The sequence below is a fragment of the Ostrea edulis genome, chromosome 6 (assembly GCF_947568905.1).
Source record: "Ostrea edulis chromosome 6, xbOstEdul1.1, whole genome shotgun sequence".
Classification (NCBI taxonomy): domain Eukaryota; kingdom Metazoa; phylum Mollusca; class Bivalvia; order Ostreida; family Ostreidae; genus Ostrea; species Ostrea edulis.
In genome coordinates, this window is record NC_079169.1 from 26,017,783 (window position 1) to 26,042,530 (window position 24,748).

The 24,748-nt window shown below is 33.5% G+C and overlaps 1 protein-coding gene and 1 long non-coding RNA gene across 8 annotated transcripts in view; one reads left to right on the forward strand and one right to left on the reverse strand.

Moving 5' to 3' along the window:
• Positions 1–22,277, reverse strand: part of LOC125683301 (kinesin-like protein KIF27) — a 40,387-nt gene extending 18,110 nt beyond the window's left edge. For 2 of the 7 annotated variants that reach the window (XM_048924327.2, XM_048924326.2), the window contains exons 1-18: positions 22,164–22,264; positions 17,540–17,641; positions 17,298–17,435; positions 17,087–17,173; positions 16,716–16,823; positions 16,355–16,487; positions 14,947–15,093; positions 14,245–14,319; positions 13,839–13,856; positions 9,086–9,181; positions 8,554–8,675; positions 8,336–8,437; positions 7,733–7,813; positions 7,491–7,621; positions 7,076–7,211; positions 6,178–6,261; positions 4,607–4,693; positions 3,029–3,148 (exon numbers count right to left, since the gene is read on the reverse strand). In XM_048924327.2, coding sequence (XP_048780284.1) covers positions 3,029–3,148; positions 4,607–4,693; positions 6,178–6,261; positions 7,076–7,211; positions 7,491–7,621; positions 7,733–7,813; positions 8,336–8,437; positions 8,554–8,675; positions 9,086–9,181; positions 13,839–13,856; positions 14,245–14,319; positions 14,947–15,093; positions 16,355–16,487; positions 16,716–16,823; positions 17,087–17,173; positions 17,298–17,435; positions 17,540–17,581 — 1,707 coding nt within the window. In that variant the 5' untranslated portion in view covers positions 17,582–17,641; positions 22,164–22,264. Of the gene's footprint in view, positions 1–1,617; positions 1,654–3,028; positions 3,149–4,606; positions 4,694–6,177; positions 6,262–7,075; positions 7,212–7,490; positions 7,622–7,732; positions 7,814–8,335; positions 8,438–8,553; positions 8,676–9,085; positions 9,182–13,838; positions 13,857–14,244; positions 14,320–14,946; positions 15,094–16,354; positions 16,488–16,715; positions 16,824–17,086; positions 17,174–17,297; positions 17,436–17,539; positions 17,642–22,036; positions 22,054–22,163 lie in introns of those variants that run through there. The other 5 variants (XM_048924322.2, XM_048924323.2, XM_056142183.1 and 2 more) reach the window with 5 other exon arrangements.
• A 609-nt stretch (positions 22,278–22,886) lies between these two features.
• On the forward strand, positions 22,887–24,249 carry LOC130047377 (uncharacterized). The gene is made up of 2 exons (XR_008796272.1): positions 22,887–23,834; positions 23,931–24,249. It is a non-coding gene; the product is annotated as an uncharacterized LOC130047377 (long non-coding RNA).
• Positions 24,250–24,748: the final 499 nt, after the last annotated feature.

Here is a 24,748-nt window from a genome sequence, read left to right on the forward strand (position 1 = left end):
AAGCATACGTATAACAAATCTTTTTTTAAAATCAGCATTGTAGCGAGAAGTCAGCAGTGATTATTGGTAGTAAATTAGCAGTATAGAGTTTAGTGTGTATCACGGAACTCCAGGTTTTCAATGTTTTGTATAAAAAGTAAAAGTAATCTCTTCATTCTTTATTTCTTACTTCTAAACAAGTATCCTATTCATTGTATCGTGAGTAAAGTATTGTCACAAGTAACATATTGTGAGTACAGTATCGTGATATGTATTGTATCGTTGAGTCATGTATTGTCACATGTAAAATATTGTGAGTACAGTATCGTGATATGTATTGTATCGTTGAGTCATGTATTGTCACATGTAACATATTGTGAGTACAGTATCGTGATAAGTATTGTATCGTTGAGTCATGTATTGTCACATGTAACGTATTGTGAGTACAGTATCGTGATATGTAGGGCTGCAACAGGTACCCGAAATAACCGAAAACCGCAGGTCATGTTGTTCGGGTCGGGTTTGGTTCCATTTTTCCGTATTTCGGTTCGGGTTTGGTTTTTAAAATAGAATCATTACGTCGCCAAAATCCTCAAAGGTGGCTGTATTTTGATCAATTGTTAAATGATGGCATTGTCGACAAAACTGTAAATAATGACAGTACATGTAAGATATGTCAGACGCATTGAAAATACGCCAGAGGAGTAACATCGTCAATGACAAAACATTGAAAGCATGGATGGAAACGAGTAGAAGTGACAATGCTGTTTCTAGTACCATGGATGTCGAGTCTAAACCTCAGTCCACGTCCCCGAGTAATTATTGTGACAAAATACAATAAAGGTTTTTGATTTTAACTGTATATTAGATTCTTAAAATAGTTAATATATAGACCCGAACCGAAATACCCAAACCCGAAGGAAAAAATTTAGAACTGACCTGACCGGAAATTTTTTGGAACCGTGACAGCCCTAGTGATATGTATTGTATCGTGAGTTAAATATTGTCACATGTAACTTATCGTGAGTACAGTATCGTGATATGTATTGTATTGTGAGTTAAATATTGTGATCTGTATTGTATCGTGAGTTAAATATTGTGATTTGCATCGGTTCAGCCTACTGCTGTATCGTCCCAGCCCTACACTAAACCCATCGTGTATAATTCAACATCATAAAGAATTTAACAGCCATTCAAGCTTACAAAAATTTCTTTTTGCTGGAGTAATTTGGTTACTGTTAATTCAAAAGGAGAGTTTTGACAATAAACTGCAAGTTCCATACATTTGAAGCAGAAATCTATAATTAATTTCACTTAGCCTCTAATTCTAACTACACTGTATTTATATACATCAGTAGAAAACAGCAGCAAAAGTTGACTTCACATATAAAGTAAATATTACAGAAGAGTTTTATATTACTAGCAAAAGTTGGTTACACTATGCATACTGCTGTGTTGGAAAGCATTTCGTACCACCCTAATGAAATAAGAGAACTAAGGAGGGTAACTCCTGATGATAGCATTTCGTACAACCCTAATGAAATACGAGAACTAAGGAGGGTAACTCCTGATGATAATGCATGGTTTCCAACATATACAACAGAGAACACAGAACTGAGCGGTGCCCTGAACCTGTACCTGGTTTGTCATTATGATACTGTCCTGGAGATCCTCCTAAAAAACATGTAGCCATAAAGTCAAACAGCAGTCAACATATCTCTCTCTCTCTCTCTCTCTCTCTCTCTCTCTCTCTCTCTCTCCATGTGAATTATTTCCCTATTCATTTTGCTAAAGCAATATTAACTCTAAAACTGAAAATTCTATTTTGTTGTAAAAATGTGCTATTAAGATGATTTAGTATGTAACTATAATTTTGCATGTAACTATAGTTTTGTATGTAACTTTAACCATAATCACTGATAAAATGAAAACTAAGTTTAAGATTTCATCAAAATAAAGATTTCGGTTCCACTGAATATATACACTATAGCATTAGGCCAATTCAACTTCATTGATAGATTATCATCCCCGTTTGCCCCTCAAATATCGACCCACCCCAAATTTTCTTATTTTGCGAAACTTGCGATTTCCAGAAAATTTTCATGTCCGACTCTGGTATTTACACTTTTTGTTAACATTTCCAGTATAGCAACGTAAAAAGCCACATGAAGAATATGGTTTCTTGCGTTCAAACCGGCATAAATCTTGAAGAACTTTGGTATCTTTCTATGTTTGAAATTAAGCTTAACCTGGAATTCGTCTGTGAAATGAGCATAGATTGATATCCATCTGGCATTAAATGAAGCACTTCTGTTGACAAAAACTCATTTGTCATAATATTTTTCTCTAAAAATAAAAATTAAAAAATAAAATCCTTCCACCAGTCCCATACTTTTTGGTGACCCTGGATGATAATCTACTAATTAAGTTGAATTGGCCTTATATAGAAATCAATTTTTGTACAGGAAGACAATAATGTAATTTTGCTTTGTTCAGAGCATTTGAATAGGTTTTCTAACGTAATTATTAATAACAAAAGTTTATAAACTTTGATTTATTTCTGTCGTTGAAATAGTAAACTACAATTTTGCAACAAAAATTTTTGACATCAAAATGACAGCTATAATATTGCTTCAAGTCTTAACTACTCTTTGTGGCATTCAATTCAGCCATACCTAAAATCTCTAAAACATCTATCAATGTTCCCTGTAGATTCTTTATCAAACGTGAGTAATTAATATACATGTATTCGTTAATTCGTAAGAAGCATCTCTCTCCCTTACTGGAAATTCTTGGCCTTTGTTTACCAATGTACAGGTACATTGTATCTAATAATAATTCAAATACCATTTTAGCCAAGACTTTTGGAGAATAGCTCTCGTGATTTTACACTCTCACAAACAATGGCTATTTTGCCGAATAAAGTACTCACGTAACACAAGGAATGTACAGTATTTAACAGATTCCATAAGGCTATGTGACTCTGTTTTAAAGATTGAAGATTTTTAAGCACACACTACAGAAGCCTCTCTTGAGAACATTGTCTAACCTTGAGAGCTTTGTTGAGCTCCTCAATCTTAATCTGTTGTTCAATCAGCTGTTGTTCCTGTTTCCTTATTTGAATCTCAGCCTCTGACAGTTTTTTATTGCTCTCCTCTAATACATTACCCTGAAAAAAGGATGTAAGTCATTAAAAATAAATCTCAAGAGTCTCATTTTGAACAGAGTATATATAAAACAATGATTTTTTATCTGTGTAAACATTATTTACGCATAATTTCACGAGTCTAGCAATTCAAGAAAATATTAGCTCGAACAAATAATCCCTTACTCAATGATGATTTGTGAAAGTTATGTATCAAGAATAAATACACCGGGGTATCCACACGAAAATCTCGCAAAATAAAAGTGATTTACAATATGCAATGAAATCATTAAAATTTATGGGTTGGCAAGATTTTCAGTTTTGTGGGGATGTTGTACATTGAAACATAAGAACTCTGCATTTTGTTAAGGAAGAAATTTGTAGGATAAAGGTTATTAAAATATTTTGTTTCACTTTAAAGTACATAGTGATATAAATGGCTATATCATTTCGAAACTTCTCCAACATCTTTCTTCCAGAATTCGACTGAAGGTGGTTCATATCAATTTCCTTTTTGTGTGCTTTATCCACATTGATACAATGAAGGTTGACAGATACAGAATTTTTCACATGTTTAACTCTTCCAGTCTTGTCGGGAGATTCATGGTTTCAAAAGCTTTCCCCCTGAACTACCCATACACACCTAAGTTCTCGTAGTGAGCAGTTTTTTCACAATCATAGTTTCAGAACCCTCCAGAAACCACTGTGGTATTTTCATGTCCTGAACTTCACTGACATAGAGCAGATAGGCTTAGAAATGCTCCATTGCACATTAACACATGTAACTGACATCATGCTGTTGTGAAATTGCTAAGGATGTCTGAACAGCTGATGGTATACATGACAAATTCACTAAGTTTTATTTTTTATCATGGGATTGGCTAGACTAGTGAAAAAGTATGTCAACCTATTTTTTTTAAGTAGGGAGAAAATTAGTGTCCATTGACAACCAATGTACTTTATAGAATCATTAGACTGAGAAACACTACAGCTTTTCATATCATCATGGTACATTGTATATGTAGCAAGCATGATGTAATCTAATATTAAAGTATTTTATTAGGCCTTAACAATTTCTAGAAAAGTTTTAGATTCACATACACCTGTCTGATATTAATTTTTAAAGAAGTGCATTAAAGGCAAACAACATGGCTGCATCTACTCACGCTAAATACAACTTTTGTCATCACAATTTGAATTCGGTAAAGGGGCTTGAACTATATTATTTGTTTTGTAGCTTTTTGACACCTGCCTGAAAAGATCTACAGATTGGTAAGCTAGATATAATAAAGTACTAATTTTTTACAACCTGAGCTTTCGTATAAAGGATCTAACTGTCAACCACATCAAATTTACACAAATATCCCAGAGAGGCACATTCAAAAGTTAACATGTCTGAAAATTATTTCAGGAACATAAAATACAAAACACAGCACGCTCTGACCTATATACTTATTGTTATCTTGTTAAACCAGTACGTACCAGTTCTTCATTTCTCTCAATAAGTCCATTGAAGTCCTTGTTTTTTTCAGCAAAGATTTCTTCATCACTTTTGAGATCTTCCCTGCACTACAATGAAGAGTTATCAAGAACTACACAACAGTCCCACACAATGGCTGTTCTTACTTGTCCTGAGTTCCAGATAAAGAAAATGTTGGTATGTGTCTGTTAATATCATGCCAAATAAAAAGAGAGTATGCTGCAAGCTCATACTGTATTGAAGATATTATACTGTTGCAATTAGTACATTATTAAAACAGCCATTGTTTGTTGATTAGGGGTGTATCACATACTTCAGTTTATTACCAAAGAGAGAGACAAAAAAATATTATCTATAAAGTCTGAATAGGATTTCTTTGAAAAAAACAAACCTCACACCAATTCAACAAATTTCTATCATCAATCAAAACATAATCCATGTCTGTCATGTACCAGAAGCTACAGTGTAGTTATTTTTTGACAAAGGACAGGCGACTAAATAAATTAGTAAACTGCTGTGAATTTCATACATCCTATGATTTCTCTAAAATTAAGTAATTTCATGGTTCAAATACTAAAAAACAAACTTGAAGATTCATTATTGTATCCCAAATCTTTGATGTAATGTCAGAAATTCTGATTTTCCCCCTATGTTTTACATGAAAGCTTTTAAATTTCACACAGCGTTTTTATCCCTTATATATCTGGTACCGATAAACAGTGCTATTCCCAATGCCAAATACAATTCGTTTTCCCCAATTTTGAGGCTAAGAAAGCCCAGAAACAAATTGCTAAGTCTTGTAATTCGAAACTCGTAATTCGCTTTGTATGAAACATTGTATGAGTTAACTAATTTCTACACTTTTCTTTAAAATAGAAAGTAGAGTTCAATAAAATGCCACTCGTTTGTAAAATTGTAAACAATAAATACTTGTTTATTCTTTTGAATTTGGTTTATTCAGTGTTAATTTTAAAACAAATGCCATTTGTTGGCATGAAAGAAAATTCCCAATTTGTTCTGTTTGACAATATTTTTTCCAATCAAATGGGTACCAGTACCATTACTATATGTTAGGGGAAAATGTTGTCATACAAATTTTCAAAGAGAAATCACTGGCCACACATTTATAAAGATCATTTTCATATAAAAGCCAACAATAAGATTCAATAATTCACATATCTTAATATAACTGTGGTAAATTCTTGCATTCCATACATTCTGAAGCTAAACATGAAATATGGCAAATATAGGCCAGTTGAAGGAAAATAAGAAGAAATGCACAATGTCATATTTGTGGCATTGGACATAATAACATCATAATTAACCATCAAAATCACAATTACTTTTGTGTATGAACACTTCTGTTATCAACATATACTAAATTATCAGACTTGGCACCCAATCAGTGAAGCTAAATCTATTTTTTCGGCACTTCTCTTTGGTAAACAACTGATGCTTTTTTAGTAGAGTCCACTGCAGAGTTTGTTTTATCACTCTAGTTAGACAGTCCATTAATGAGCACTCCATGTGAACGTGTTTAATGCATAAAGAATTAGACTTTGTCATGCTTTACCTTTTTCAGCTGGGTCTGTAGATCTCGAATTGTCTGGTTTTCCAATTCCTCCTTCGTAAGAGTGGCTGGAACCTTATTCTTAATCTACAACCACAACACATACATGTAAATACATCCACTCTGATATAACATATACATTTACTTAAATAATGTCCTTTGTTTGAATTAATACACATTTTTGAAAGCATAATACCTGGTAAACTATGACAATTTTTAAGCTATCATAGTTTCAAATTGTCACTGCAGCAAACTGTCCTAGTAGCATAGATTTACATAATACCAATGCCAAACTCATATTATCATAATATTAAAAAGTCACAGTATAATTTTCATTCAGTAGTATTTCATCTTATATATAATTTGAATATGTAGTGAATAGTTGAATACAATTCAATCACCTCAACAATAAACATATAACTTAGCGACCTCATTATGCTGCAAATCAAATGCATTAACAACAAAGGTCTGTAAGAATAAAAAAAAAACCACAACAAAACTTGTCGGTCAAAGTCAAAAACAAAAATGCAACCCAACAATAATATCAGTCACCATTCTTTTTCCTCTCTAAAAATGGGAAAAGAGATACATGTACAAAAAGATATTGTAAAGTCAGTTTCCAATTTATGGTGATCAAATCATAGCGATACTGCATACAGGATAAATTTCCATCCCTATTTTTTTCACCCATTTTGCCTTTATCTTAAAATGGATGTTTTTAAACTGAGCAAATACAATTCCTTTGAATTCATTATTCTAAAATAGCAAGAAACAACTTATAATAGGTAAATTCAAAACTAAGCAAAATCATTTTTAAATGTGTATGGGGAAAAATAACATGGCGTGAAAATTTCCCCGTGCTTAGTATCAGTATCATTTTACTGGGATGTCGATTACAGACCTCTTCCATCAGGTCCAGCCAGTCTTTGAGCCGCACGTCCTGACTCTTGGACAGAATGTCCCGGTGTTGGATCTCAGTCAGCTGTCTGTATGCTTCCTCAGCTATCATCTTGTAATGGGAACACTCAGTCTGTAGTCTACAAAAAGTGAAGAAGAAAAATGATTTTTATAGATTAACTGTCTTCAAACTATGTTAAAAAGGCCTAATAGGCAAACTTTCACTATTATCGCAAATATGCATGTAGATATCATGGAAATTATTAATGCAAACAATAACAACAAAAATGTTAGATGGAGAGTATGTAAATCATAATACATTTTTACAACAAAAAACAAGAGTATTTTGAAAAAGTCTGCCATCCCTGATGAACACTTTATACATGTCAATGATCCAGTATGGTTCTATAATCATTCACCTAATAACGTGCTCCTCTAACTTCTTCATTTGATGAGCATCCTGTATGACTTTTTCTGGGTTGTATAGCGAGTCTCCACCGCCATTACTCAGCATGGAGGTCCTTTGTCTCACTAACTCCTCTCTCAGCGCCTAAGAATTACCAGCACATGTTCAATTCAGCAGTTTTTAAAATGCACACTTCTAAGTCAAATGAATTAAAATTTTATATATGTTTATAAATGAGGAGAATTCAGTTTATACCTTAATTTCACACTGCATTTCTTCAAATCGAATGGACTGCACATCTCTGTTGACAATGGGCGTGTTTTTAATATTCTTGGCCTGGAAATACAGGACAATTAGGGTACTGTAGCAAGCAATTCATATAGATTGTTAGGAAACCCAACTCACCAGATTCCATGTCAGGTGGTTATTTAATATCCTCCTGACAATACTGTAAATGGGGAAATGATTGCGGTGGTTTTAATTTCGCTATGTTCGCGGTCAGGGATTTTTCCGTGAAATTAAAACCGCAATCATTTTGCAAGTGTGACACAATATGTTTTGAACATTTACCAGTAATGAAATAAAATTTGAATTCCGCGAAAATAAAACCACCGCAATTAGACCAATATGAAAAACTGCGAACTTTTAGCGCCGTGAAATTAAAACCACTTACAGTATCTTACCCCTTTGGAACTGACAATATTTTACCCTGATGGCACTGACAATATCTTACCCTGATGGCACTGACAATATCTTACCCTGATGGCATTCACAATATCTTACCCAGATGGCATTCACAATATCTTATCCTATTTGCAATGACAATATCTTATCCTATTGGCAATGACAATATCTTACCCTATTGGCATACTTTAATGCATTGTGAGATTCATCAAAGTTGGCTGATGAGGGACTTATACAACAAATCATGAGGGTTTTTGCATTTCCTCCTAAAGAGTCCTACAAGAAAACACAGGTCAATTTTTTAATGTCAAGCACAGGATAAAAAAAAAAAATAGTAGCTATGTTCACTGTTTCAACTTCTCCTCCCGTTTGTAGATCAAGGTATGGAGTACCTTCAGAAGCCTTGTGATTTTCGATTCTCTATATGGAATGTGGGTGGATTTCTTCTTGGGGTCACCCAGCGCACTGATGACATTTCCTAGGGCCAGCAGGCCAGAGTTAATATGCACCGACTCTGTAACAACGAATGAAGCAATGTTAAACTCTAAATTTTTAAAATAGGGAATTCCTTTTCCACTTTGCACTGCTTTGTCTGTAAGACCAAGACAACACTCTGACATCATTAGATAGTCAATTCTTTTTAAAGTGGAAAACTACAGAATTTGATGCTAAAATCAATGAAATAACAATAGCAATTCACGGTAGGTAACCTATGTATTTCCTTTTTTGATGAAAATCAATTCCTCTTTTAAATCATTTCAGCCATAATGACTCCACATGAAACTTCCACTGTAAGGCAGATACTCCTCCTAAAATCCGGACTTGGATTGCTAAATCCATATATTATTATACATCATCAATACAAAATCTGCATTAGAACTGTTGAATCAAACATGACACTAGCATCAGTAAATGACCTCTGACCTTTAAACCTGTCTCCCACGTTTCCTGTTCTGTGAGCTCTCTCTGACCCCGCCAGGTCTACAAAGTGAAACTTCCCAAACATGGTGTGGGTGATATCTGGAAATCCATCAAAACATTCAAATATACTATATTCTGATACTAAATATACAAGTATACTATATACTGATACTAAATGTACAAGTATACTATATACTGATACTAAATATACAAGTATACTACATACTGATACTAAATATACAAGTATACTATATACTGATACTAAATATACAAGTATACTATATACTGATACTAAATATACAAGTATACTATAACAAGGTTTGTATTGTCAAACCAATTAACCATCTAAAATTGAAAACAATTTATTCTACATTTCATGTTCATGATATATAAAACAATCCAAACATTGGTAGAGGTACAAGTACACAAATAACACATTTACTGGTTATACTGGAGTCCTGTTCAACAGATAATGCATCTAGAGATAAGCCCACCACATCTTTAACCAAGGCAGGTGCAGTTTCCCAGTGCATATAAACCCACTGTAGCTACCACTTTGACCTGAGTGGACATGGTTTAAACAACTTTAATCTACACATGGTTGCATATTTATTTGAAAAAAGAGATCTTTGTGGTTTTTGACAAGATTTTTAAAAGCTTTCTTTAAATATACATGTATGCTAGTTTCCTATGTATAACTTTAAAGCACTACTATGGCCCCACAATATCTCCTGAGGTTCATGTTTTAAACTATCGTATATCTACATTACATCAGAAGAGGATCCTTAAACAGATTTTTCCAAACAAATTCCTACTAAAACTTTAAACCCTATATGATCCAGCCTTTGCCCCTGGGGTCATGGTTTGAGGTTGACCCTACATAAGAATGCTGCCGTATCAATTTGACAAATTAGACCAGTGTGATTCCTATTTCATTATCTTTAAAGAACATTCTTTTATATTCCTTTAAACCTCAGTTGTGACCTCACCCTGGCCTCAGATGTGATGGTTTGAAGAAACTTGAATCTACATTACATGGTTATATTCATATATAAAGACAAAATATTACCCATGTATTTCTTTATAGTTCTTTAGAAGACATTAAAGGGGCATGGAGACCATTTGAGCTGAAAATTTTCAAACTTTATTTTTTCATTTTTATTGTCTGATAATGATTAACTAAAGTATTTCTAATGGTCAACCAAAATTTGAATATCAGTTGTTGAGTTACAATTGAGATACATCATTCACAATTCTTTGTTATGTAAACAAGGCTCGCGCCATGTTTTTATTTACATATAGAAAATATGTTTAAAACAAAATGAGATGTACCAAACACTGGAAACTATTTAACTGTATTCAGAATTAACTTGTAAATTGAAATTTTTTTTTTGCTTCAAACGAAACTTTTAGTAGTTATTGAACCTATGTAAACAAAAAACAAAAAAAAGAAAGAAAAACAAGAGGCCCATGGGCCTAGAATCGCTCTTCTGATACATTGTAGAACAGGCAAAAATTCTCACTAATCAAGATTCATCAATTAACAAAGTTTGATGATGTTAAATCAAATAGTACCTGAAAATTTAAATGTAACTGTCCAAAAGTAGGTCACGGTGACCTACTTTTGGTCGACACACTGAAGACTCAAGATGCATCAACTGACAAGTCAAATAGTATTCAAATATAGCCGTCAAATTCCGAAAGAAGGCCACAGTGACCTACTTTTTGGTCGACACACTCCAAAGACTCAAGATGCATCAACTGACAAAGTTTGATAATTAAAGTCAAATAGTATCTGAAATATTCAGATATAAACATCAAATTCCAAAAGTAGGTCACAGTGACCTACTTTTTGGTCGACACACTCTGAAGACTCAAGACCCATCAACTGACAAAGTTTGATGATTGTAAGTCAAATAGTATCTGAAATATTCAAATATAGCCGTCAAAATCCAAAAATAGGTCACGGTGATTTACTTTTTAGTCAACACACTCTGAAGACTCAACATGCATCAACTGACAAAGTTTGATAATTGTAAGTCAAATAGTATCTGAAATATTAAAATATAGCCGTCAAATTCCAAAAGTAGGTCACGGTGACCTACTTTTTGGTCAACAAACTATGAAGACTCAAGATGCATCAACTGACAAAGTTTGATGATCCTAGCTTTCATAGTGTCCAAAATATGCATCTAAAATTGAAAATATGAAATTTGAATGTCTGCAAAATTCAAAAAGTAGGTCATTGTGACCAACTTTTTTATAAATATGTTTCGAGGCCTCTAGACGCATCAACTTACAAGGTTTGATGATTCTAAACCTCTCGGTATCTGAAATAACAACCTAAAATGTATTCATAAATGATTAGCCATCAAATTCAGAAAGTAGGTCATGGTGACATACTTTTCACATGACGCAGTTCAAGGTCCCATGACCCATCAACTGACAACTTTTGATGATCATAGGCTTAAAAGTGTCCAAGATATGCATCAAAATCCATTTAATAATAATTACCTTAGAAATTCAAGAAGTAGGTCACCATGACCTACTTTTGAGACAACATGATATTAGGTCCTAAGATGCATCAACTGACAAAATTTGATGATCCTAGTCCTTATACTAAGCAAAATATCAAAGTTTTAACAAAACAAAATTTAAGGTCAACTTTGAAGTGACCTTGAGACCACACCCTTTGCCCCAGGATGATGCCTTGAACAATTTTTTTTATCTACAACCTATCCTCATTCTTATGCATAAGTTTGGTGATAATTTGCCCAGTGGTTCTTGAGAAGAAGATTTTTTAGCAACCACTACTTTTGTTTACATTTTCCTAATTATCTCTCCTTGTTAAAGGGTCACAACCCTAGTTTTAGTACAAATGAAAGCCCTTGGGCCTAGGATACCCTGTAACAAATTTGACAAAAATTGGCCAAGGGGTTCTTGAGATATAGCCCTTTTTCCAAAAAGTGGACGCACACCGCACGCCAGACATATGGCCATATGATTAGCTCTTTGAGCCTTCGGCTCAGAAGAGCTAAAAAGACAAGAGCCTTGTTTACATACCAAAGAATTGTGAGCTCTGTATCTTCCATGTACCTGGACAACTGACATTCAAATTTTTGCTGACCATTAGAAATACGGTACCTTAGTTAGGCATTCTAAACATTAAAAATGAAAAGATAAAATTTTCAGATCAAATCGTGTCCATGCCCCTTTAAAAGAATTTTCTTATATTTTCCCATGTGAAACTTCAAATCCCTATGGAATTCATTATGAATGAAAACACATATATCTATGGGTAGATAATACAATGTAAATTGCATTAAAACATCAGTAAACCAAACAAAATGTAAGATCTTCACATCGCCATTCAGAACTAGATTATGACACACCTAAAACGACAAAAACACTAGTAAACATGGGTCCTCCATAGAACATTCAAATTCTAAACTAAATGAAGGTTCAATGAAATATTGATTTTTAGTCCATGATGAGACAAGTTTTAAAAAGACACTAAATAAGGTAATTAATTCCACAAACCTTGTGTACTTGATGTTGGACAAAAGAATTTCAAGGTGGGTTTTATTTCCTCTCCCTCCAACTATTTGAATTCTGATTTTTATCCAACATCAATCTTTTAATCTCACCCTTTAGAGGTTGACAAATCAATTTTTAAGCATTTGTCCATAGACAAGTGACCAAGTGAAATTCACTTGCCCCACTTGTAAATCTGTGCTATCAAAACTTCCCTATACATTGATTAAAAAAAAAGTAGTTTGGTGGTTTAAATTTTTAAAATCAATCATATTTTACATTAAACAGGTTTTACAGATTCAGGGGCTGTCTAAGCTGTTCCATGATCATCTTTAATTTGATCAGCAGCAATACAGGCTTTATACATTGAAATAACAGACATTTCTGAAAAATTGAAGGATGCAAAATAATCCTACACACGGAATTCCCTTTAATCCTAGACATGCAATTCCCTTCTGTTTCAGGCATTTTCATGAACACAGGAGCAGATATGTTTTTTAGAAGAATAATAGAGTGTTATGTTTGAAATTCTGAATGAATTAAAGATATTTATAGAGGAGAGTTGCTAAGCCAGTAGCTGAATTTCAAGCACTTTCTTGAGTTTGCAGTACACAAACTTGTGTTTGCTGCTAGATGGCTGGGTTTTTTGGGGTTTTTTTTGCTATAAAAATGTCAAAGGAAGAATTATTGTAGATAAGAAGTCTTCCTGAAGTACAAATGTATGTTTCAAAAGAGAATCATGTAAAGTTGTGAAATTCTAGTAAAAAATTTTTTTTTTGACACTTGAACCTTAGTAATTCTAAAGCATGCTTTTAAAAAAGTGTTTTTATGATCAAGAGTTTTTTCCTTGTAGTATGATAAATGCAAACAAGAATTTTTTTTTATTCTCATATGATGTTTTCTTTTTTTCAAATTCACTTGTCTGTGAGTGAATGTTGATCCAAAATCCACTTGCCCACTTTGGAAAAAAACCCACTTGTCCTGGACATCAGGCAATGGATTTGTCAGGCTTAGGTATCTAGCTATATTTTATTCTATTACAAAACCTCTACAGTTAGAACTTAAGGCAGAACAACTGATAAAATGTTGCAAGCACAAAAAGCCAGACGTGCCCCATATCTAAACAATGGTTTAGAATTTATATTTCAAGCTGCTTTTCTGTGGTATTAAAAGTTTAGAAGAAAAAGCAAAGTAAAATTTTTACTTCAATAACACAACAAACCTTTGGAAGATAATGATCCTAAAATTAAAAGGCCATTACAGCTTACATGGGCTTGTCTGAACTGTGAGTTCTTCTGAATAAATTTTTAAATTCTAAATATCAATTTTGCCTCAACTTATAATATTCAATTTTTTCCCTCCAAAATTAGATGAAACAAAGGGAAATGGTGCCTTTGCAAAAACATTTAATGCAACTAAAATATTACCCAGAATTCACAGGACTATATGAGGTGACACTTCAACAGTCATGCAGTATAACCACAAAAGGCAATAAAAAGAAAAATTAAAAGGGTTGGTGCTTTTGGATCGATGTCTTTGTAAGCTCACCCTGCTAGCCACATCAGCTGATTTAGAACATGAAAGCATGCTCAAATACTTGGCATGCGATTGAGAGTTAAAATACACACCTTCTTCCAATGACTCGGTACTTTCACTTTGTTTTCGTTTCTCTGCCATGACATCATTATCTGTCCATTTCTGACCTACAATGTTTTATTACCAGAGTTTATTTATTCTTTATTCCCATGTGTTCATTTTTAATGCGAGATTCCCCATTGTAAATGAGACCGATTAAGGGAACCCACAAAAGAACAGAGCACAATACCCATAATGTTAATGTCATTTCCTGACCGATGAATAACCTACCTACAAGCAGGTCATTTACCTGGTCACCGTATCACCTACTTATGTCTGTACCACCTACCTACAAGCAGGTCATTTACCTGGTCACCGTATCACCTACTTATGTCTGTACCACCTACCTACAAGTAGGTCATTTACCTGGTCACCGTATCACCTACTTATGTCTGTACCACCTACCTACAAGTAGGTCATTTACCTGGTCACCGTATCACCTACTTATGTCTGTACCACCTACCTACAAGTAGGTCATTTACCTGGTCACCGTATCACCTACTTATGTCTGTACCACCTACCTACAAGTAGGTCATTTACCTGGTCACCGTATCACCTACTTATGTCTGTACCACCTACCTACAAGTAGGTCATTTACCTGGTCACCGTATCACCTACTTATGTCTGTACCACCTACCTACAAGTAGGTCATTTACCTGGTCACCGTATCACCTACTTATGTCTGTACCACCTACCTATGTTCACTGTGAATACAGAATGTGAGCGACTGGAATGTTCGTTCATCTGTGTTGACCCTGTGTGTCGGACGGCTGACCCCGACTCAAGCAGACTCATGATGTCATCAAGGCTCTCACATTCAACCTCCCTTGCTCCAATTATCACTATAACACAAAATATTTCAAATAAATTATATTGTACATTAAATGTTTCATAAATTTCATTTTAAATTGTTGAAACATGATAATTTGTTCCTAATGTATATAAACAGGAACTAGGCATTAATTCAATGTTTAGAAATCAATTTTCAACAAACACTTAAAGCACACTCTCAAAATGACAAGGAATATTCGTTCTGCTCGTGATCATCCTTATGGTACATTTGTAAGTACTGTGTTATCCAAATAAAAAAATTTCATTAAAAAATATCAGATATTAACACTTAAAATGTGTACTACTAGCACTAATTGATAGATTTTTTATTTAAATTTACCCTGAGGTTTTTATATAATTCTTGGTTAGTTCTATGAAAGATTGTTTATTACTAATAGTAGGTAATGTTTTCAAAACAAAATATTCTGGACCCACACCAGACTATTACAATGCTAGATTCACCATGACTTTTACATTTCTTGATCCACCCCTGATTATCATATTTCTGGATCCACTCCTATATGTTTTTATTACATATCGTATCTGGATCCTCTCCTGGCTTACAATATTTAGATCCACCCCTAGCTATTACATTTGTTTTAATCAATGAGAAGTAATTGATGGGACAAGAATAAAATCCAATCGGATCATGCTCATCCCTTTCCGTAACTAGAAAGAAGACTCGGATATGGATCAGCACAAAGATTGCATCAAATTTATGCATTTATTTGCCAGAAGTGCACATGTGAATGAGGTCAAAAGGCTAGAACTGAATCCCTGTATAATGTGTTATTTAGAAGATTAATTTTCACCACAGATATAGTTTTAGTATCATTAACGTATTCTTTATTCTAATACATATTTAATAGGTGGAAATTAATAGTGATAGAACATCTTAGATATATATATATCTTAGATGCCTTTGTTTTAGCCCCAAAGCTCGTGTTTCATATTGTAACATAGTACACGTATATCTGTGATAACAATTAAGTTTGTGCACACATAGCAACAGACTGAGCTCTGATGGTGTCAATCTACATACAAGATTTATTTGCAGAAACAGCCGAGTAATTACGATTACATAAAATCATCCTATAATTCATCTGTTAGTCCCATCATATAAAACAGACTCATCTGTTAGTCCCATCATATAAAACAGACTCATCTGTTAGTCCCATCATATAAAACAGACTCATCTGTTAGTCCCATCATATAAAACAGACTCATCTGTTAGTCCCATCATATAAAACAGAGCAGTAAACCCACACTAACCAGTGTTGCCTTTATCATCCTCCCTGACATGCAGATTGTTGGCTGGTGTCTCAATGTCCAGCAAATCCTGGAGTTCCTCCTTATATATCTCAATGTAGGACACTTTAACTGAGTATTCCACTTCTTTATTGACCTACATACAGACAAATTACCAATATACATATAAATTGACCTTTATACAAATTACCTATATACATATAAATTGACCTATATACAGACAAACTGCATTATCAGACAGATGTAGCCAAGATTTTTAAGTGATAAAAAAAGTAGCACTGTGAACATATGCGCAAGAATGTTTTAATTATAAATTATTGTATGAATCACTGCAAATGAAACCTAGACATTACGTCTGTCTGACCTGCATGTAATCAAACATGTCTTTGAGGGCCCGGGGAATGATGCCATATTCTTCTTCGGTCAGAGAATTCATGTTCCCTCCTCCTACTGTGTAAGTCTTACCAGATCCCTGAAATCAACACACATTGAAAACTGTTCATTTCTTCTTATTGAGCATGTAACTTTTAAACAACAAACCAAATACACCCTTTTATAAAAAAAACAATAAAACTATATTCAAATCTTATTTTCTTGTTTTTCAATCTTGCAACAATAAATATGATAATTTGATACTGAAATCTATTAAAAATTTAGAGAAATTTAGACAAATCTTTATACATTCTTTGTACATCAGTGTTGGTGATCAACATTTGATTTAGACTATGGTCTTACTGTTTGACCGTATGCAAAAACTGTGGCATTGTATCCCTCAAATATACTTCTCACAAGAGCTTCCACGCACGACTTGTAAACTTCCTCCTGAAATGTCAAATTTCAATACACTCTTACTTTAAATACAAACTCTGTAATTGTAAGTTTCTTATGCAGTAATTCCGACCTAAAAACTAATGAATATGTTTCTTTATTGAAAATATTTCTCAACCTGGGATATTTTGGGAGAATGGACATAGTCAAATGTAAACCCTCGATCCTTTCCCAGAACCAGTTGATTGCAGGATGGAACAACTCGCACACACATTTCTTCTCCAGATACCCTTTCCTTGGGCAGAAGTGGTCGCACCTATGGATAGCATGTGCAAAATAGGTCATTGAAGCCTTCGTTATACAAGTGTACATCATTTAATCTGCAATCCGTTGATGAATATTAGCAGGCAAGTTGCTTACCCTGATGGCGACACTGACATTCACTTCCTGTTGTGTTGTCATCTTTGTTTCCTTATCTTAAATCCTAGTAAATCATCAACTCATCTTCACTTCATTATATACCTGAAAATATAACACAAATTTTCAATGGACAAAGTGTTATTCTGATCTCTGTTCAGTGTTGCCTATATAGAATAATAATAGTTAAAACAAATATTCTCCAACAATATGGACCAAGAGTGGATTAGTGACCAAGATGCATTATTCTTTTTCACTGTAAACACACACACACTTTACAAATTTTTATAAATGCCTCTCATACTCCAGAGCTCTCATTTTTCAGTTAATTTCTATATAAAAACTTTCAAAATTTCCTTTCAGTGATCTTTAACCTCCAAAACCTACAGGAACCAGTCTTTATGTAAGGTAAATCTAACAAAATTTGGATGAACAAGAGGTCCATGGGCCACATAGCTCACCCGAATTATCGCACCCCCCCCCCTGTAAAAAACATTTTAGCCTTAATAATGCCACACACCCTCTTGTTGTCCACTTTGTATGTGGATGCGGGGATGGAGAAGATGGGGAAGGGTGTCATGGTGTGAGCAACCTCAAATTTACACTTCAAATGAATGCTTTAATCTCAAAATAAAGAATTCTATCTACATGTAATAAATGGTTTTTGAAAAGATTTTTTCTCAGTTTTTCTACATATTCCCTCTACATATTCCTATGTAAAACCAAATGTCATGGGCTCACCCTTGGCCAAGGTGTAATGGTGTGAACAGCATTGAATCTTTAGGTGAATGCTTGCTTTCATACTAAAATTACAGAACCCTTGTGGTTCTTCAGTTGATTTTTAAAGAATTTTCCTCAAACAAACACACATAATCATTCCCACGCAAAACTTCAACCCCATATTGTAGCCCCATTCAATGTCACAGTAAAAATAGAGCAGAATTCTATATTACATAAGGATGCTTCTGTATTAGATTGACAATCTGTACCCTTGTGGTCCTTGGGAAGATGTTTTTAAGATTTTCCTCTATATTCCAATATAAGCCCCGTTTTGACCCCACTCTGACCCCTAGGTTCACAGGAAAAAACTGAAACCTAACTACAGCAAGATGCATAACGAGTTTATAAATGGCAATTTTGTAATTTTTGAGAAGAAAATTTCCAAAGAATTTTCCTACTTATTCTAATGTAAAATTGGTAAACCTTTTATAAACGGGTAAACCATATTATAAACTGGTAAACCACATTATAAACTGGTAAACCACATTATAGCCATATTAGACCCAAGGGCCATGGTGTGAAAGCAAATTTTAATATACACTATCTGAGAGTGTTTGTAAAATTGCTTCCGTGTAGTTCTTGAAACAGTGTATTAATGGATTTTGGAATTATTATAAGTACTGGAATTTCACAATAATATAAATGAAAATTCATTAACTAATTATAGTGCACTAACTAACAATAACAACATTTAATAAATGCCAAAGGAAGTTAGTTACAATTAATGTAACAGCAATATTTCACTAATAAAACTTTAATTACTTTAACAAAGCTATTTTAAGCAATGTGTCTTAAATTTCCATTGGGCAAAACTATTATTGTATGTCATATAAAGCAAATGAAGTGCAGAACACAAGCGTGACAGCTTCATGTGTCTCCTTTACCTGGCCTAAAATTAGTGATCCCATGGCATCTAAATGCTAAACTGACACAACTTTTCTGTACAAATTTTTGAAGGTAAGGTGAGAATTATTCAGAAAATTCATATAAATTTACAATTTCTCTTAGGTGCATTTATTATAAGTGTCTACAAAACACAACAATGCTGAATTCCTAACAAAGAAAGAGCTCAAACTTCATGGATTTTCTTTTTAAAAAAATCTGGTTTCAATTGTTCTTTTTTAAATCTGATAAACTTTAAGACATCAACATAGATCATGATCCCTTTTCAAGAGTGTAAGGCACATAAAATAAAGCTACAAATACCACAACACCAGATTAACTACTTCAACAACGAATATCAAGACTAATTTCACCTCAGAGTAAATTAAAAACACTATCAAACATTTTTTTCCATTTATCAATCAATTTCAATTATGATGGAAATATTTCCAAACGAATCGTAAATTGTTGATTTTTGCTAATGAAACACATTTAACATGTAAAGCATTGTGAACCAAGGGGAGAGTCGTCTTAAGTTTTCACAAATACTTTTGTCATGATGCTATATGAATGAATGGGCAAGATATGATGATTGCATTTTTGTGTATGTTGCAGGATAACCTCTGAGGTTGAGAAATCAAATGTTGTTTTGAAATATAAAAGCCAAGGCTTTTATATTTCAAACAACATTTGGAGACCAAGGAGGTTATCCTGCAACATACACGAAAACAAGAACTTTATTTCTATTCTACTACAGCTAAGAAATATACAGTCGATCATTTTCCTACATAGCTACGAATTAGGTCACTGTGATGTCATGGCAGTTTCCGAAAAGACCTACATTGGTTTTTGCTAACAAAAAGGTGAGATGTTAGGGGTATTCCAAAAAAATTATTCCTAGTATTAAGTTTGATTATATCAATTTATTACTTTCAATTAGGGGTGTGTATTGCTCAAAATTTTAAGATACGATACAATATTTTCTGATGCGATATCCGATATATTGGTTATACAATGTAGTTAAGCAATTTCTGAAGTAAAATATAAAAATTTTAAAAAATGAAGTGGTTTAATATCTTTAATTTCATAACAAAACAAACAATGACAATTAAAGTCTGAGGAAACTCCAATGTCACAATGTAAAAGTGGGGATTAAAGTCCGAGAAATCTCCGATGTGTCACAATGTAAAAGCGGGGATTAAAGTCTGAGGAAAGTCCGATGTGTCACAATGTAAAAGCGGGTATTAAAGTTTAAAGTCTGAGGAATCACTGATGTCACAATGTAAAAGCGGGTATTAAAGTTTAAAGTCTGAGGAATCACTGATGTCACAATGTAAAAGCGGGTATTAAAGTCTGAGGAATCTCCAATGTCACAATGTAAAAGCGAGGATTAAAGTCTGAGGAATCTCTGATGTCACAATGTAAAAGCGGGGATTAAAGTCTGAGGAATTGTGTTCCTATTAGAAGCCATTTTTAAATTATGAACTTCCATCCCGACTATTAAAAGGGCTATTTTTAAACCCGACATTATATCGTATCGTATATTGCTGGACAGGCGTATACCGGCACATTTCGATATATCGATTCACCCCTACTTTCAATAGTTCAAGAAAAACTTGTCCATGCATCGCCATGTTTACATGTGTATCACTCTCAGAATGCAGACTATTGGTTTATACCGAATAACAAATGTTCTTCAGTCATTTATAAATATATCATATTGATTGATTTTTATGATTATAAAATTGAATTATAAGTCATCAACTTTATTGTTGCATTAGCAAAACTCAAAGAGCAAGCGAGATGTATATCAATTTCCTCATAATCAGTTAATACATATGAAGGTATATCATCAAAGAACGACTGCGACATTCCTTTGATCTTTGCAATAACCATGGTAGAACTGTATATACATCCCTGTGAACTCTGTTGATATGGGAACAATAATGAATGCATCTATATATATATATATTACAAAAACCAATTCTGGCCAGAAGATTTCTTTAGAAAGAAACAAAAGAATATGTGAATTATGTAACCTTAATTGTGTAGAAGATGAATTTCATTTCCTTACTGATTGTCCATTCTATGTTGAAGAGAGAAATATGTTTTTTAATGGTATATATACAAGCTCAACAAAAAATTTATCTATCTGTTAGATAGGACAAATTTACTTGGTTGATGATTAATGAAGACAAACCAGTAATTGTCAAATTGAGTGAATATTTAGTGTAAACTTTCAGAAAAAGAAGTGATGCTTTAAAACTGCAAAAATCATTATAGTTTATTATTCATATGTTGGTATAATACTGATACTGTCCATTTACTTGTGTATATACATGATTAGCAATTCATATATGCATGTACTTGTTTCCCCAACATGCTGCATCCACATGCAGTTTGCAGTCTATGTAACCTGTAATTAATGTTGTAAACTTTCTTTCTTTTTTGAATTTCCTTTTTTATAAACTGTCTTACTGCTATGCCCTCTGGGCCCAAAATTGGAATAAACTTATCTTATCTATAGATATAATTGAGAATTATCTGTTACATTTATTTTATACCTGGTCTTGTACGTTCATCCTAACATGAACACCTTCAACAAATGATTAGCATGACCAAATGTAATTTCTTATGGAAAGTAAGAAGGATTTGGCCAAGATCTATGCATTGTACTGTTGTATTAGTACCAGATAAAAAAAAAAAAAAAGGAAGAAAAATAAAATACATTTTTAGAATCCATCAATATGTGTATCATTCAAATTTCAGTCCTTTATTACTGAATAAAAATAACTTTGATTTTATCTGTGTAAAATGATAAATGATTAAATCATTTACCATGGTCAAATGTCCAGGCTTGTCAACCTGAATATACTCTTGCAGCTGCAGGAAATCTGAAAATCATCTTACACACGCAGTCCAGCAAAATATTCATAATCAATATGTTTAAATAAGTATTACAAACCCAGTTCTGTATGCAAAGTAGCATGTATAGCCACTCTAACGCATTCTTTTCGTACGTTTCGATGTAAACAACAGAAAAATATGGAAGAATTTATTGCGCATGTCTATTGCTGATATCCGGTACGAAATAGATAGAACGATTTTTGCCTTTAAAAATTGCACATTAGATAAACGAGATTTAAAAAAAATAAATGCAAAATTACATTATTTCAGGATTCTATTACTAAAAGTTAGGGATTTTCATAACAGCTCTAATCCGAAACTATGTGACTATATCTAAGTTCATGCGGTAAAAATAATCAAAGAACTGATAGTATTGATAGACGGTGGAAGCTCACTCTCGGCTGACTATTTTGACTAACCTCCTTCACCGAATCTTGGAGCAGTCCTTCATAATTCATGTCTGGAAATTTACTTTCAGTATCGGCCGGTCCTAACAATGAATATCAGTGGCGGATTTTAGGGGGCGTATTCGCCCCCCTCCCCATTTTTTTTTTAAAATTAAGGTAAATCGTAGTCTCTTGTTTAAAAACATGTAAACGATATAAAAGACAATGCTATTTTTCCACTCTCGGAAAAATAAATGACAAAATGTTTTGATTTATTGAATTACTTTTATTGGAAGAACTTACATTTCCCCCCCAAACCCTTAAAATTTGCGTTATTTTATTCATTTCACCTTATCAATAATGACAGAACATAGTAATAATGACTACTTCCCAGATAGCATGACTACGTTGGCCCAACGTTGGCTAATGGTTGGACCGTTGGCCGATGGTTGGCGTTGGCTAAACAACGTTGGCCCAACATCGGACCAATGTCAACATATCACGTTCATACTCTGATGCCGGGGTTAGTCGGGAATACAACATTGGCCCAACATTGGGCCAACGTTGTAATATTGTGACTAATTAATTGCCGGAGTATGTTGTCAACACAATGCTGGCCCAACATTGGGCCAATGTCAACTTATCACTTTCATACTGGTACCGAGGTTAGTTGGGAATACAACATTGGCCCAACATTGGGCCAACATTGTAAGATTGTGATGAAATTCGACTAAAAAATAGATTTTGATATCTATATTTATGACACACGCACACACAAATGCGCATGACTCGCATGTTTTGAAGAAGAGGATGATGAGTTAATTAAAATAAGCTACGTATATATAGAATGTATAATTGATTTGAAATATTTATAATTTTTGTAAAATATATGCATACATAATTGATTTCTTTTTTAGAAAACATATTAAAAAATTAACATACATTCAATTATCATTTGTGCAGGGATGAAAATTAACCTTGCATATCAAAAGAATGAACTCAAAAGAGAAAGGTTTAACACATGCAAAGATTACATAAATGCTCTAAAGTGTTGGATTTAGGAAGCAGATTCTAAGATAAGAGCACATTCACTGACCAAGCAATTAGGACAGAGTTTTTCACAGCTTGAGACTGGCCAGTTTCCATGGTAATCTTGATATCTGATATGTTGGGATGGTCAATCCTGTATCTATTTTACGCGTCCAGCATTCTAGCTAATCTCGGAGTTTTACTGAGGAATAACGTGAAACAAGGCAACTGAAAAAGGAAAACTTATTTCGGGGAATCGTTTTTATTGTGAATTCAGATTAAAGTAATACGTCCTGGCATACGTATACGGAAATGTAAGTACATTATATATGTATATCTATCTCAAATCAGTTAAATATTTCAGATTTCAAAGCAGAGCCACAGGTTAATACTTTGACTTTTATTGAAAGGAGCTGCTCGAGCAAACCGATTATGTGCAGACGCAACACACAATGAGATAAACAATGTTATCAAAGAGTGGTTCCGGTACGCATGTGACCGTGAAGGAGGTCGAAAAGAAAGAGAGGAAAGAAAAAAAGAAAAAGAGAGAAACCAAAGCTCCCAGAATGCAACAGAGGACAGTGATTCATAATTGTGGAAGAATTAAAGTGTATGCACATGTATCAGACAAAGAGACAAAGTTAACTTGTTTACACTGGAATGCATTTATTGTTTTAATCATATTTTCATTTGACCAGTTGTTAACACAAATTAAATTCATTAGATGTCTTTTATTTTGTTTTGATAATGTGTAGAAGTTGAATAATCCTTATGTCTCTGGTGGAGATTTAAAAAAAAAAGGATAGATTTTCTACTGAGCTCTAACAGTGGTCAACCTTATATTGTAATTGAAGGAGGATTATGAGATTAGTTAATTCATCTGCAAATTGGAATCATTTCTAAAATTTGAATACAATATTTTATTGCTTAAATGAAAAAACAAAACAAATAACCAAATGTGTATATGATGTTCGGCAAACATTGGGCCAATTTTATTTCAGTGATTGGTCAATATCATTAGAAAATGCACACAACATTAAGCCAACCTGTGTATGATGTTGGGCCAATGATGGCCCAATATCACACACACTGGGTCAATGTTGATTCAATGTTGGGCTAATATACGAAAAAGGAACACAACACAGGGCTACTTATGACGTTGGGCCAACGATGGCCCAATGTCACACACATTGGGCCAACGTTGATTCAATGTTGGGCCAATGTCATG